Source organism: Chinchilla lanigera, unplaced genomic scaffold (assembly GCF_000276665.1).
Source record: "Chinchilla lanigera isolate Chin_1 unplaced genomic scaffold, ChiLan1.0 scaffold00041, whole genome shotgun sequence".
In the NCBI taxonomy this organism is placed as follows: domain Eukaryota; kingdom Metazoa; phylum Chordata; class Mammalia; order Rodentia; family Chinchillidae; genus Chinchilla; species Chinchilla lanigera.
Genome location: NW_004955442.1, coordinates 12,496,185 through 12,511,667, shown reverse-complemented (window position 1 = coordinate 12,511,667; position 15,483 = coordinate 12,496,185). Strand labels below are relative to the sequence as shown.

Below are 15,483 nucleotides of genomic sequence, written 5' to 3'. Positions count from 1 at the left end.
AAAATTGCTGGCAGCCACCAGAGGCTGGGAGAGAGGGATGGAGCAGAGTAATTGTGACTGCCCTTCCTTTGGGGACAGATGCAAGTTTTTCCTCAAGCTTTCAGGGAGAGCACAATTCTGCTTTAAGTTTGTTAACTAATGCAGTTAAGAACCTCAGATGGGTCCTGTTATTTTCTGTGGGAAAATAGACACCCACAATTCTCAGGAGGAAAGGTTTATTTTGGCTCACAGTTTGTAACGGTTTCAATTCATAGTTGGCTGGCTCCAAGGCAGGGTGGTATGGAAGAGGACACACAGCTCATGGCATGGCAGAAGGAAGCAGAGAGAGATCAACGGAAGCGGGAGAGATGCATACATTCCAGGCCATGCTCTTGAGTGACCTTCTCCAACCAAGCTCCACATCTCAATGTTACATTTAGGTATAAACTCATCAGCAGACTAATCCATTGATGACTATCATACCTCCATAATCCAATTGCCTCCCTAAAGTCCCACCTATGATTGCAAGAGGCTTTAAGAGGACAACTAGTTCCCCAAGAATGGCTCTGATTCCTGAACTAACCAAATTTACTTCAGTGAACCACATTCAGAGTGATTGCTCCTTTCTGGCCTGACACAATTATATTGACTTGTTGGAATTATGCTTTTCTGATCTTTGTATCTGGGCTGTGCAAAATAATCAGCCATTAAGCCCAGACCAATTGTCAGTATCCCTGCCTCCAGAAGTCCTCTTTCTTCTCTCAAGGTTTACTAGGAGGTTTAGGATTGGTCAGTCTGTGGTGAGCTCTGTCTTTGGCCTTCTCTCCACTTCAGTGTTCACTCATCTTTGCCCACTTGCTCTAAGCTCCTAACAGTTGCCATGGAAATCCTCCTTTTGGTGTGAACAACCCAAAATTCACAGTTCTAGCCAAAGCAGCTCACTGAGCCAGGGGGTTTCCTTCAGTTGTATCTGCTCTCAGCCTGGAACACTTCTGTCCCCTCTTAGTATCCTCATCCATATTCTACCATTGTTTGTTCAATGAAATGACCACTTTATCTGTGCTCTGTGCTGATGAAACGGGGCTGAAGAGGGCAAACAGGACCTGGTCTCACGGTGCTTCGGTTTTCCTGGGGAGACAGACGTGGAGCAGGTGTGGTGAGGGCAAGTGTCAAGGAAACATGACCAAGAGAGAATGAGATTGCAGGCCTGGTGATGGAGGATTCTCCAAGCCATAAGGACTGGGGCAGCAGAGAGGAAAGGAGGTCCCATGTGGGGACACGGCCCAGAGTGTGCAGGTAGGAAGAGCTCGGCAGGTGCAGCAGGAGGACAGGCTTGGGGTGAGGGGCCATTTTGAAGCCTTGGTTCTCACTCCTTCTGCTGTCCTGCCCAGAAGAAACTTGGTTCTGAAATAGGGACACCAGCCTGACCTGGAGTCTGAAAAGCCAAAGTTGTTTGTACAAAGCCTTTCTTAGGAATTCTAGCAGGACACCTGCTAAGACTTGGACATTCTATTTTTTTCAATACTGAGGGTTGAACCCAGGGCCTTCACGTTGATCTACACCCCTTCACCCCTTTCCAAATTTTATTTATCTATTTATTTTAGCTTGTTTTCGAGGCAGGATCTCACTATGTAGTTCAAGCTAGCTTTGACCTCAGTATGTAGCTGGGGCTGGCCTTGAACTCACTGAGATCTTTCTGCCTCAGCCTCCCGAGAGCTGGGATCACAGGTGTGTGCCACCACACCCAGCTTTATTTCTTTTATTTTGAGACGAGGTCTTGTAAATTGTGAAATTGCTAGGCTGGTCTCAAACTTGCAATCTTCCTGTTTTGGCCTCCAAGAGTTCTGGGATTACAAGTACATGCCACCACACCCAGTTTAGGTGTGTTTTCTTGAAAGTGACTTGTAAACATAGGTTTTCCTATAGCCACTTCCTGCCCTGGCTTGGTAATTTAAAACCTTCTGGAATGCATTGACTCAGGCTTCAATGACTAATCCATCCCAAATTCAGGAAGGATGGGGGTGGGCATAATTCCCCACTAATCCATTTATGTTCCGTTGACTTCTTGTAAGGTGTATGTCTGTCTCTGTGAGGTAATTCAAAAGAAATCCTTGAAGCAACCCGAGTGCCAAGTGGGTATTAAATTCTACCTCTTGATTCCCCCGAAGAAAACAGCAACCTCAGAAGCAAATCAAACCTGTCAGCAGACTCCAGGAATGTCCTCTGGGCCTGACAATTTAGGAGCGATTGTGGGAAAGTGTCCAAGGGACAGTAGGGAGGATTAGAGAGAGGAGACCACCTCTTGGACAAGAGACTTAGAACCATCACCCACCTGCGCTCTTGGGTTGTTCAGCTGGGCACAGAGGCACAACGGACATTTTAATTCACTCTCTGAGGTACAACTCAGCGAGCTGAGGTACGACACACAGCAGATAAGCTGCAGCTGTTACCCACCTAGAGGCAAATCGGGGCCTGCTCGCAATGTCCTTCCCACCCAGTTCTCTACTCTGCACACCTGTGCGCATGCCCCCTGTCATAGCACCACAGACAGCAGCTGGACCTATGAGAAGTTTCTGGAAGGCTTTTTCCCAAGTGCTGAACCAGTGTTCAGATGACTTAATGCTGCAGAACAGTGAGCTGAGAATTCAAGAACCCTGAGGAGCCAGATGCCCCTCCTGCTGTTTTGGGATATGCCCTGTTATGTGACATTAGCAGCTTGTGGCAGCAGGCAGTGCTTGCCTGGGACTCACTATGTGACAGATGCTGCGAACATAATCCTCCCAGCAGTGGAGGTAATATTGAGGTAGGTGCTGTCATCTCTGTTACTGAGGAGGAAATGAATCACTGAGAAGTCAGTGGCTTTGCCCAAGGACACAGTGCTGGGGTCTGAATCCAGTCACTCCGAGCACAGAGCCGCATCACTAACTACTATGTTACACTGCCTCCTTAAGATGATGTGACCATGACATGCTTTGATATCGTAGCCTCTGCACAGGACATGAAAAGCAGCGTGTGTTGTCTCTCACAGTGCTCTTGGGTTCCAGCTCATGACTCAGTCTGTTCTTAGAGAACGTTACTTACCCCACTGGCCAGGATGTAGTAGTTGACATTGGAGCAAACAGCCTTTAAGGCTTGTGTGTGGGTGCTGTGGTTTGAAAGACCCCTCCAAAACTCATGTTGCAATTTAATTGTTGCTGTAACAGTATTAAGAGGTGGGATCTGGCCAGGTGCAGTGGTGCACATCTGGAATCCCAGCTACTTGGGAGGCTGAAGCAGGAGTATCACAAGTTTGAGGACAGCCTAGGAAACTTGGGAGGACTCTGAAAAAAGGGAGGCTGGAGATTTAGCTCATTGGTGGATCATCCTCACGTTTGATCCTCAGTTCACAGTTGGAAAAAGGTGAGACACAAGAGAGGTAATTGGGCCATGGGGACTCTGCATTTTGGAATGGATTTATGCCATTATCTCCAGAGTGGGCTGATTATCATGAGAGCAGGTCTGGTATAAGGTTAGTCCCTTCTTGCCCTCTCTCTGTCTATTGACTGCTCACTTGTCCTTCCCATCATGGCACAAGGGCTCTTGGTGGATGCTGTGCCACACTTTTGGTCTTCCTGGTATCCAGAATCAGCTGTATAGACTGTACTGTCAATTTCTGCTACTGAGAGAGGAGTAGTGGTGTTCTGGTCTGTGGTGTTCTGTTTTGGCTGGAGGAAACAGACTAAGACAGTGGGTCTGTAAAATGTGTGTTCAGTGACTTTAGGGGCTTGAAACAAAAATAGGGGTTGTCCAAGGTCATTCAAGGGCTGAGAGACAAGTCCCAATTCCCAACTGACTGTGTGCTATGCGTGTTCATTCATCTGCTCACCCCAGCCACCCTTCGGGCCCTGCCTGCTTGGGGTCTCCAAACAGCCTGATGTGATGTGGGGTGCCTGCTGGTCTCTTTCTTCTGCTGCCTCCTCCCAGGGGTGTAACCTGGGCCCCAGAACTGGAGGAAGTGCAATGGCAAGCAGAAACACCAAAACAACACCCAGAATTTGGGGGCAGATTTGTTTATGTCGATGGGCACTGATCAGGATCACTCCCAAAATATCAGGCCCTGATCTCTGGTGGTCTAGGGCTTACATTGGATAAACAAGCAGGAAGTACAGAGGCAGAATGGCTTCTCAATTGAGGATTGGTTTATACAATGAGCATCCTAGTGACCAGGAATGCATCAGAGGGACCAGCAATTTCTAAGAAACAAAAGTAACAGGAACTAACCTGAACTATGAGCTGGGCAACTAAGAAACTGAAGTATGCTGGCTGAGGAGGCATTTTATGCTACAGAAAAAGATCTAAAGGGGAAGCAGTCATGGAGCCACGTGATGGTGTGGACGGACGACGCTCTCGTGCACCAGCGGCTGATCTGCCAGGAGGTAAAGGAAGCCACCCAGGGCTGCAACTGCTGTGGCGGTGCTGTGGCTGGAACAGCCATCTGGAGGGGAGAGAACCTGGTGAGTGCTGACTTGGCAACTTCAGCCCCGTCTTCAAAACAAGCCATCTCACCTATTGGAAAGAAAATGCTTTTCCAGTGTCATCAGGGCAACCTGCCCAGTGCCATGTGGGTGCTTCAGTGCTGTGTGGACCTGCCTTGCTGGAATCATTTGCTAAAGCATGTGGGATGCTTGCTCTGTGAACTGGCTGTTCCATGGCCCTTCCTGCTTCTGCAATGTGCTCATTTACTTTTTATTTATAAAAAATGGAAACCAGAGTCTATTCTCCCTTTCATATCCCTGCCTGCCTCTCTCTCTCTCCCTTTCTTCTACATGGTTCCTTTCCTTCCCCATGTGACCATGTCCTACACTTGATTTCTCTGCATTGCCTGGCCGACTGTGCAGTGTCTCATCAGAGCAGGACACTTGGGGGCATAAGGGACACTCTTCCTCATGGCCCCAGACAGAAGGTGTAAATAGGGGCAGCCTGGGGTCTCCTGGGACTGTTCATACAACTTGCCCATCAGCTCCTTGGCCTCTCCCTGCCTTTCCTTGCTCCAAATGCTGCATGTGGACCCCTCCAAAGAATGCTTCCAGGGCCCTTGGTTTAGGCATCTGCCAAGGTCTGTCAAACAGGAGGCGGTGCCAGATGAGAGAAGAAGCTAGGCTCTGCTCACCTCTGTTTCCCTAGGGCCCCTTGCAATGTCAGGATCTGGGTTTCCCATTTTTCTTTTCAGGTTGTCCAGCCTCCTAAGGCACATTCCCTACATTAAGTTCCCTCTGTGAAGTTCCTGATGCAGGTTCTAGTCCCTGACCCGGCTCCCAGCGAGCAGGTTATCTCTGCACTGTTCCACACCTCACTGAAACTTCTGTGTTCCTCTGAGCCTAGCTGTCTGAACAGAGGCCTCTGTCCCTCTGAACTGTTTGAGAGGATGCTTCCCTCTAGCCCGCAAACATGAAAGCCTTGGGACCTTGTCCTTCAGTGACAGAGGGGCACCCACTGTATCAGAAGAGAAGGAATAGGCGCAGGACTTGGCTTTCCAAAATGTCTTGGTTTCATGCCAAGAGCCCTCCCCATCCGTTTTGTGGTACTGGGGATTGAACTCAGGGCCTTTGCACTGAGCTACATCCCTAGCCCTTTTTATTTTGAGACAGGGTCTCCCTTAGTCACTCAGGTTGAGCTGGAGCTTACAATTCTCCTGCCTCAGTCTCCCAGACTTCTGGGATTACAGGCCCCAGTTCCCTTGGGCATTTTTGTTACCTGTGAATTGTTTTTCTCGCCTCTTGACTCTTCTGAGAACATGCTGTTGGTACAGAGGGCCTGCAGGTCTCACTTCACCCCCAGCAGCTGGAGAAGAGCAGAAGATGAACTCATGATCTTTAAATTGTGCTTGATAAAATCTGTTCCTCTCCAGACACCACAAGGAATGCAGGTCTTCTCTGAAATGCTGAGGCTACTCTAGAAGTTTTCTCCCACATCTGTCTGCGGTTCCTTCCACGTGGCTTACATTTGTCATCTACTCATGGTTTTTCAGAGTGTGTTCCCAAATCACCTGTACCAGAGGTGCTGGAGCAGGGTGGGAGGATGCAAGTCCCCGCCCCATCCAACTCCCTTTCCTGAGGTCTGGCAAGCCTGAGAATCTTCATTCCATAAACTGATCTCAAAACCACTGCATTTGCTTCTTTGAGGACCCAAGTGTCCCACTGAAGATCCCAGAATTTATTTCCAGGGAGCCTGCCTTGCACCTGGCGTGGGCCAGGCAGTGTCCTGTGTGCTGTCTGTTCCCCCTCACACTTAGGATAGTGGCCCCTCATTAAAGGTGGGGAAATTGAGGCTCAGAGAGTAAAGTGACTTTCTCCAAAGATGACCAACTGGCAAGGGTCTTGTGGCTGGCAAGGTACGGCTTGCACCTCTCCACCTTCTTCGTCACCTCCCTGCAGAGGTCTTCCCTGATCACTGCACCTGAAGAACTTTTCCCTGTGTTCTTATCCTTCTTAGCCTGTTGTGTCCTTCTCACCTCTTGCCAGAACTTTGTCATTATTTTGCTTACTGGTTTGTTTAGGGATCTCTGCCTGTTTCCCTCAGGCCTGGCTTCCCTCATAGCATAGACAGTGTCTGGTGCTCTAGTAGGTGCTGAATAAATGCTTGTTGAATGAATGAATTTGTTAATGCAGTTTTAGGGGCTCTAATCTCCTGACAGGGCTGCCTTTCATTCTGAAAAGGGTTGGCTCCAAAAGCTGTGAGCCTTTCCTACTGTGTGTGTGTGTGTGTGTGTGTGTGTGTGTGTGTTTGGGTGCACATGCTTGCATGTACATATCGCACATCTCTTTTGTACCTCACACCAGTGTGTTTTCCCTCCTCCCACAGCCAGGGCAGAGGCGAAGCTTACCAGGCACTCCGAAGCATCCTTCTTGTGGCTTCTGCCAGCTGAGAATGGCCTCCAGCCACCGGAGCTTGTAGAAGTCAGAGAAGCCAGCAATGCCACAGAACATGACTGTAAGCAAACCCAGGGGACCGTCTGTAGACCTGTTCCCCCAGGTCCACCTCCTCCCCTCCCTGGGGCCACCATGGTGCCACCTGTCTTCTCCTGCCTGGGGCTGGAAGGAGACTCCACCTTAGCAACTGGGGCTCCCAGGCTGTGTCCTGCCTCCCACTTAGAGCCCTCATCACAGGCAAGGAGCAGCCCCTAGGGCTCTCTTTCTGCCTCTTCTCTAAGGCTGTGGGGGTTTGTCTGCCAGTCAGCTTGTTAGCCTGTCCAGAAGTCCATCCCTGCATCAGCCTTTGAGGGCACAGTCACACAGTGACAGGTAAATATAGGACGTTCAGTTATATTTGAGTTTCTGACAAGCAACAAATAAAATTTTAGTGTAAACTTATCCCATGCTGAGCACATACATTGTATAGGATGTACTTAAACTAAGATTTTATTCATTACTTATCTGAAGTTCAGGTTCAACTGAGCACTCTGTAGTTTTATGTGCTTAATCTGGCAACTCCACTTTGCCTCAATCATGTGTGTGTGTGTGTGTTTGCCTCAATCACGAACACCCTGTTGCTTTGGCCCAAGGTCAGAAGGCCAGGCATACTGTTTTCCATGAACAGGTCCTGGATGGGGGAGGCATATCTGATGGCCTCAGCATTCCGGTTCAGGTCCATCATGTTGGCACAGAAGACGCTGATGTAGTGCTGGCTCTGGCTGAACAGTCCCTGCACGCATCCTTTCTGGGGGACAAACACCCACAGACAAGAGAGACACCTGTAGTCTGAGAAAGTCTTGCATGGGCTGTGTTGGGGCAGGTCTCTCCTTCCCCAAGAGTTCTTCCCGCGCACACTCCCAGCTTGCTCCATCCCTGGGGATCAGGAAGAGCTGGGTTCAAGTTCTGACTTGGCATGACGGCCCAGCTCTGTAACTGCCTGCATGAGCATTTCTGTCCCCACCGAGGGCCAACCTTGCTCTGGCTCCAGTGCTACTCCAAGTGCAGGTTTTAGACCTGGTTAATCCCTACCCCCTGATGGAAAAGAACAGGCATTGAGGACAGGATATAGCAGCAATGGTCAGAGTAACCTTTGACCTGTTGAATAGTGAACATAATAATTCAGTTTGTAATTTGGTTTTTATTATGTTTACAAAAATACTGGTCTGTTGCAGCGTACAAGGAAATAGTAATTTTAAGAATTCCATCAAATGAAGGACTCCTAGCCTCTGAATAAGATTTTTAGACTAGAGCACAAGTTTTTGATATGAATAAATATACATGAGGTGATCAAAATTCATGGTAAATATTTAAATTTTTAAAATTTATTATAATAAAGACATATTGCCACGAATCCTCCTCTAAATGCCCCTCTTGCTTCCAAAACACATCTCATTGTTTTTACCACTTTCTGAAGCCGTTCTGGGAGCCCTCTTTTGTGGGTGTCTTTACATGGTGCAATCAAAAGTATGATGAATACCCTGCTGCGCGCCATCCAAGGCAAAGGCAGGCTTATGAAAACATTACCATGTGTCTTCACCCACCTTACTCACCAGGTCTGGTACCCTGCAACTTCCGGCTCTTCTCCAAAGTCAAAATGACCACAAAAGATCAACGTCTTGAATTAATCCAGTACAGTGAGAAAGCCACAAGAGCACAGCTAAAGACACGAAAGGGGGCCTCAGGAACCACTTCAGAAAGTGGTAAGAATGATGGATAAGTGTGTTTGAAATGAGGGGGAGCATTTTGAAGGGGATTAATGGTGATACATCTTGTATTGTAGTACATTAAAAAATGTAGACATTTACCCTATATTTCAATTACACCTTGTAAACATAATTTAGTTTTTTAATTATATTTTTAGAAACATTGGTCTATCTCAGCAAATACACAGTATTTATTTATTAATTTTTATATTTTTTTGTCTTTTTGAGACAGCATCTCTCTATGTAGTTCAGACTGGCCTTGAGCTCACTTTGTAGTCCAGGCTAGTTGAACTCACAAAGATCCTCCTGCCTGAGCCTCCAGAGTGCTGGGATTATGGGCATGTGCCACTATGCCCAGCATAAACAGTAATTTAAAAAAACCCTGTGAAGCAAAAATTTCTGATCTCTGAATAGCATTTTTGGCATAGAAATCATGAGATCAAATGAATGTATTTATTTGTTTGTTTATTTATTTTCCCCTCATCCCTCCTGCTACAAGAACCCACCTTGTAAATATATTTATGTACTTCTTTTCCAGGGCTAGGGATCAAACCCAGACCTTCCCACATGCTAAGCATACACTACCACTGAGCTATGCCCCCAGCCCCATAAAAATGTGTAGTTTTAACATCATCATCATCATCATCCTGAGATTTGAAAGAGAGTTGGGTGTGGGATAGGTGGGGTGGGATAGGTGGAGTGGGGTAGGTGGGTGTGGAGTAGGGGGGGGGGATTGGGTAGGCGGGGCGGGGTAGGGCTGGGTACACCTCTGCCCCCTGGCTTCAGTTCCTGGACCTCCAAGGACAGACCATCGCCCAGACCTGACCCAGAACAGTAGCCGCCCCACCTTGGCTCCTCAGGATGGGGATGCTGTGCCCCGAGGTGGCTGCGCCACTAGGAAAGCCAGGGGCTGGGTACCGCGCAGTTTTCTTCCTGCAACCTTGGGGCCCGCAACTTTAACCGCCCCCCCGCCCCGCTTTGCCCAACAAGTTCAATTTGTTTTTTAAAATGAGGCTAAAACAAATAAGTGAATATAAAGCTTACCATCTTCCGTATTTCAAATCGTTACTTTGTGTCATTTTACCATAGAAATCGTCACCCCACCAACAAGGACAGCCAGGCTGCTGCTTCTCCCAGCTCCCTCTGTCCCGGCTGTCTCCATTTAAAGACAGCACTGCTGTCATTACCATCGCTGTGGGCGTGGCTTGGTCTCCTACAAGTAGCTACCCGCTAACTTTGTTCCAAGTTCTTTTACGCTCATCTGTGGTTGGCTGAGTGCTTCTTCCTGCTTCCTCTGTTTTTCTGATGCCCTACCATCCAGCTCAGCAGCAAAGTTATCTGGCCAGTCCAACAGAATCCCTAATCCTATCTTCCTCATTTGCAATTTAATCAGCTCAGTTATATCAAATTTTCTCTCACTTTTCCCTCTTGATGGCTGAAGCACAAATACAAAATACCACTTGATTTCCTGGTGTGCATCAGATAGAACTACACTGCCAGGAGTCCTTTTAACCTTCCCCTGTCTTTCCTACCGGGTACTCACCATTCTGGCCCAGAGGAAGAAAAGCAGCTGGTGGGACAGGCAATAACCGGAGCAGCCAGGCTTGGTCATGAGCGTTCTGCAGAAGTCTGAGAGCCCACAAGGCTGGCTGCTGGTGTTCCTGGGGGAAGCCATGCCAGGGTGTTGAGGATGGTGCTCCAGGCCCAGCCTCTCTGCCCAGATTGTGATCCACCCCTCCTCTATAGGCTCCATGCTGGGGACAAGTGCTGCCAAATAAAGTATAGGTATTTTCTCTGGAAGGCTGAGGCAGGAGGATCAAAAGTTTGAGCCCAGCTGGGCCTGAGATGCACACCTGTAACCTTAGCAAGCGAGCAAACAAGCAAATGTACATTCGAGCCCAGCATGTGTCCAGCCTGTGCAACTTATTGAAACCCTGTCTCAAAATAAGAAGGGTTAGGGAAGTAGCTCAGTGTAAAGCCTTGGATTCAATCCCCAGTATTGCAAAACAAAATAACAAAACAAAAAACAAAGCAAAGCAAAACAAAACAAATTTCCCGTGAACTGCTTTGCTAAATCAGCACTCCCAGCTCTGGAGAGATGACACTGGAGCTGTCCTGCGCTTGGGAAGCCACCAGAGCCTGTGACTCACAAATGTCATCTTTCCCACCTCTGTCCCAAACAGCAGACTTCTGAACCCAGACAGCTTGGGGGTCTGGGCCCCACGTGCCCATTCCTTCGCTGCCAAACCTCTTCCACAAAAAGAGCTCAGCAAGGGAGCCTCTCACTGGAGCACAGCCCCTTGGGGGCTCAGCTGTGGTCTGGCCCAGACTCCTCTCTGAAGGGTGGAGAGGACAGGACCTGTTGCCCATTCCTCCCTAGGCCCTGCGTGGGGCTGACCTGGCCCTACCCAAGCCCACCCAACTGCGGAATAAAGTGGGGAATAAGCTGGGCTCAGTCCTGCATTTCTGGACTCACAGCCCTGTTGGGGTTCCAGAGGTGTATGACAGTGTCATGCCTGTATGACAGGGCTGTATGACAGGTGAGAGGCCACCTTGTTTGGGGGGCGGATCTGGGGGCAGCATGCTGGAGCTGGCCCAGGCAGTGAGCTGTCACAGTCTCAGGGGTGAATGGGTATGGGGTGGCCAGGTGGGAGGAGCAAGGGTTTGCTGGGGATGAGGATAGTGGGGACAGAGGCCCCAGGGATGGGATCAGGGTGGCCAGGGCCTCGGAAGGCTGCAGGACTGGGGCTTTGTCCTGGAGCCAGGGGAAGCTGAGGCAGCTTGAGCTGGGGAGTTCAGACAGGACTAGAATGGGGTGGGAGAGGAAGGCCAGGCACCTTCCTGGAAGTTGTGTCTGCTTCTGTACAGACGCCTGGAGGTGGCCCTGAGGGCTTGGAGGTCAAGCAGGGCAGGAGAAAACAATCTGGGGTTCCAGTAAACCAGGAAATTGGGGCTTACCCTGTTCCCAACAGCAGTACCAGGCACGCATCGCTGCTGTCCTCTGAGAAAGAGTCCTGGAGCTCAGGCCAGGGATAGACTAGGGAGGTGTTGGTGTGGGTCCAGGTGTGGGGCAGCTTCCAAAACCCGGGCTGCAGGCTTGGCTGGAACTCTGGAAGAGGGGAAAAGCAGGTGGTGTGGGGAAGTTCGAAAAATGACCTGGAGCTGTGGTGAGCTGGGGCAGGGAAAGTCCCCTAAGCTCAGCCAAGGAACTGAGCTCACCCCACCATGGCTGCCCTGCCCAGCTCCCAGCCCAGCTTCTTGGCTGGTGGTGGTGGGGACTGAAACACTCCAGAAACTCCATTTCTTCAAAAACAAAAACCAAACAAAAAACCAGAAGAGTTTTTCCCTAGCCAGTTAGGGACAGTGTTAGGACAGGCTGTGACTATATCTGCTGCATCCCACAGAAGTTTGAGACCCATGAAAGGGACCAAAGACCCACTGGGTCTTGTTTTACAGCGCAGTGCTCCCAGTATATATGCCTGGCAAGGGGTTTCTTACTCTACCAGTCCCATTCTCTTGTCTGTAGGATGGGGACAGTCCTCACTTCTGGGTGTGTATAAAGGTCAGGTGAGGGTGGGGACCTCTGCTGCAGAGAAGGAGAAAGGACAGGGTGGGCCACAGAGGTGGGGCTTCAGTCTGAGAATGAGGTGTGCAGTAGCTCATGACCCCCCCATGTCTGTTGTGAACCCCAGAGACAGGACTGGAGCCTTGTGAGGTGCTGCTGTTCTGTGTATACCAATTCAGGCCAGGATCGTAGAATAGGAGCTTCTGTAGGGTCCCTCGAGCTGGTGAGGAGACAGATGCTCTGCATTAGAAGGCACAGGACAGATGCTGGCATGATACTAAGGTTTGCTGTGCAAGGAGGTGACCTGCCTTTTAGATATGCCATCCTCAGGAAGGGTCAGACCAGATCTGCCCCTATGGTCCAGGAAGGAGGTCCCCTAGCAGTGGGTGGTGGGAGACATCCTGTTTGTCCCTCCGTGTGGGTGGGACAGGTCATTGTGATTGGAGTCAGGGATGACCAGCATTCCAGGGGGTAACTTGCTGGGCTGGCAGGAGACAGGTGTGGACCACCCCATTCTGCCTCACTCTAAGAGGAGCCTGTGCCAGGGTCTTCAGTGACATCCCCGAAGCAATGCCCCTGCCCCATGGTTACCTCTTAGGTAATCAGGATCACTGAGATTCAGGTAGGTGATGGATCTGTGGAGGAGAGGGGCCAGCTTGTCAGCCAGTTGCCCAGTACGCAGACTCAGTGGTTGCAGCAGCGGGTCCAACGCCCACACCTCCTGTGCACCTCGGAGCTGCACTGGGGAGCAGAGATCATCGATCACTAGCTGTCTGGCCAAGAGCTCCTCTGCCTTCCCTGCACAAGGCCCGTGAGGATTCCCTGAGCTGGCTGGAAACCAGGCCTTTGTGGCCTGGTCAGGGTGGGGGTCAGGGTGGTAGAAGGTGGAGGTAAGAGCTTAATATCTGCAGGTGGGCCGGGGATCAAGTCCTGGCTCTGATACTTTTTGGTTGGGAGACCAGAGGAAGTCATCTAGTTTTTCTCCATTTCCACCTTTTTTTGTAAAAGGAGGACAGTGAGTCAATATTTCTCTGGTCTGACTTTGTAAGGACTAAAAGAGCTGATGTGTGAAGAGTTAGCATTACCCACTGCACAAAGCAAGCCCTTGATAAGACGTGGCCTTTAGTATTAACTGCAGAGACTTGGGGTCTGCCGTCCATGGGGAGGATGAGGGAGAGCTTCAACGCTGCTGGAGGCAGCTGGAGGAATCCTCTGCTCTGGAAGTGGGTGCCCACTCATCTACCACCTACAGCGTTTGTATGAATCCCTGAAAGTATTGTGGGCCTGTGACTCGGTGTCTGCTGTTCCTAGTTGGGAAGCTGGCTCTGGGGATTGTGACTGTCAGTCATTTCTAGAGGGGCTTGAGATGGGAATGGGTTAAGTGAAGGGGACCCTGGTATGCCCCTGGCCTCCCCCTAGTCCTGGCCTAGAGCAGAGCAGGAGGGTGGGGCAGGATCCTGGTGCTCTCCAGGATGTTACCTGGAAGAGCAGAGATGTGGAGAGGACATGGGGTGGCTGTGTGGCTGCAAGGAGATAGACAGAGATACCCACTGACCAAGCCCGGGCTGACACCAAGAAAGGGTCTCTGAGCAGGGCGTGGTGATGCATATCTGTAATTCCAGCACGTTTGGTGGCTGAGTTGGGAGGATCACAAGTTTGAGCCCAATCTGAGCAATTTAGTAATTTAGAGAGAACTTGTCTCAAAATAAAAAATAAAAAGGGCTGGGATGTAGTTTAGTGTAAAGTCCCTGGTTTTAACCCCCAGTACCTCAAAAAAAATATGAGGTCTCTGTCACTTTGGTGAGTATGGCCTGCAGGAAATGGCTCCTTGAACACGTGTGCATGTCTCCAGTCTGCCTTGGCCTGTCTCCAGCCCACTCTTTAAGGACCTTCCATCTGTCAAGGCTAAACAAACTCTGAGCCCTGTTCTCAGGACCTTCGAGTGCCTTGGGCTGGCTGTGGAGGAAACCAGGTAGGAACTCAGGGTTTCGGTATTGTTCCCAGCTACACTTACGCAGGAGGAGCAGCCTTCCCATAAATACCCGCTGAAAGGGCTCCCTCTGCTCCTCGGTCATGGCGTGTCAGATGGCCACTGTCAAGTGGATCACTTCCTTCTAAGAATATAATTTTCAAATCTTTTCTCATGTTGCCTTTAAATCCTTCCTACTTCTAAAACCTTTGATAACAGCTGGCTAAGCCCTACACATCAGGAAATGCAGCCCCCTCCTCCCTTTCCTCAGAGCCAAAGCAGCCTGTTCTGATGCCAGGAGATTGTCAGGTCCCAGGGGTCAGAGTGGGGCCGGGGCCATGGCCAAGAACTGGTTTCCCCAGTGGCCAGCCGGGCCACAGGCAAACTCACCTTCCAGCACCTGAAACCCCACCACCCCATCCAGGTTGATTTCAGGCAGCCGCTCTTCCAGGAATGTGGTAGCTCTCTCCAGTGCAGACAGGATCAGGCCTGCGAGGGTGGCCTTGCCCTCTGTGTCGTCCAGCTGTGACAGTGAGGAGGCCTGCAGCGACAGCGAGGACAGCAGTAGGAGAGAGAGTGCCAGCCCTAGCCTGGCCATGACTGACTTTCCGGTTACACTGATCACATCCTGTAGCACTGGGAGCTCTCTGCCAGGTGCCTCGACCTGCCCTCTGCCCATCCCCTTTCCTGCGGGCCTGGCAGGGCTCACCAGTAGCCTGCCTGGCCTGGGCAGAGAGCTCTGGGCAAGGTGGCTGCAGGGGACAGAAGGCTTGGGGGTGGTCATAGCCAGAACCAGTCCTGGACATGGAGCCCGCCAGCTGCCCAGTGGGGAGAGAAACTCACCTTGTCCTTCTGGTCCCAGATTCTCCATGATTGATTGGGAAATGTCACCTGCAACTCAGAATACAAAAGCCCTGAAAAGCAAAGTCTGTTGGAAAAGAAGTTGGGAGCAAACTCACTCGTGGCCACATCTCTCTATCTTCCTCGGAGGGCCACTATCCAGTGGAAATGGAATTAAGTCACATAGGTGAGCCATCTGGGCTTTTCAAAATTTTCTACTAGCCACATTGCAAAAAAGCAACAATACTTGTAATCCCAGTACCAAGAGAGGCTGAGGCAGGAGGGTCACACATACGAGTCTCACCTGGGCAATTTAGTGAGACTCTGTCTCAAAATAAAAAAAAAAGAGGGCTGGGAGTACAACTCAGTGATAGAGTGCCCCGGTATCACAAAAAAGTAGGTGAAATTAAGTATCTTCTTTGACCCCAATATAGCCAATATCATTCAATATGTAATCAGTCAAAAGATGATTAATTT

General features: G+C 50.0%; 1 protein-coding gene across 3 annotated transcripts; it reads right to left on the bottom strand.

Annotated features, from left to right (window-relative positions):
- Positions 1–4,012: 4,012 nt before the first annotated feature.
- On the bottom strand, positions 4,013–14,806 carry LOC102027576 (chromosome unknown open reading frame, human C16orf89). Of its 3 annotated transcripts, none has more exons than XM_005391253.2 (8): positions 14,557–14,806; positions 12,789–12,938; positions 11,591–11,741; positions 10,176–10,293; positions 7,539–7,674; positions 6,842–6,946; positions 5,713–5,799; positions 4,013–4,524 (listed from the first exon to the last, which is right to left on the bottom strand). In XM_005391253.2, the coding sequence occupies exons 1-8, from the start codon at positions 14,762–14,764 to the stop codon at positions 4,295–4,297; spliced, it is 1,185 nt and encodes a 394-aa protein (XP_005391310.1). In that variant the 5' UTR covers positions 14,765–14,806; the 3' UTR covers positions 4,013–4,294. The 3 variants fall into 3 exon arrangements, with proteins under 3 accessions (XP_005391310.1, XP_005391311.1, XP_005391312.1); XM_005391254.2 differs by having other exon boundaries at positions 4,013–4,453; positions 14,557–14,805; XM_005391255.2 differs by having other exon boundaries at positions 12,789–12,933; positions 14,557–14,680.
- Positions 14,807–15,483: the final 677 nt, after the last annotated feature.

Bases quoted from the DNA above. Each gene is read 5' to 3' on its own strand.
- LOC102027576 (XM_005391253.2), bottom strand. From the start codon at position 14,764: ATGGCCAGGCTAGGGCTGGCACTCTCTCTCCTACTGCTGTCCTCGCTG. The intron at 12,939-14,556 runs GTGAGTTTGCCT...TCTGCTCCCCAG, and splicing joins GGGGTTTCAGGTGCTGGAAG to TGCAGCTCCGAGGTGCACAG. The intron at 10,294-11,590 runs GTAAGCCCCAAT...GGCTTCCCCCAG, and splicing joins GTACTGCTGTTGGGAACAGG to GAACACCAGCAGCCAGCCTT.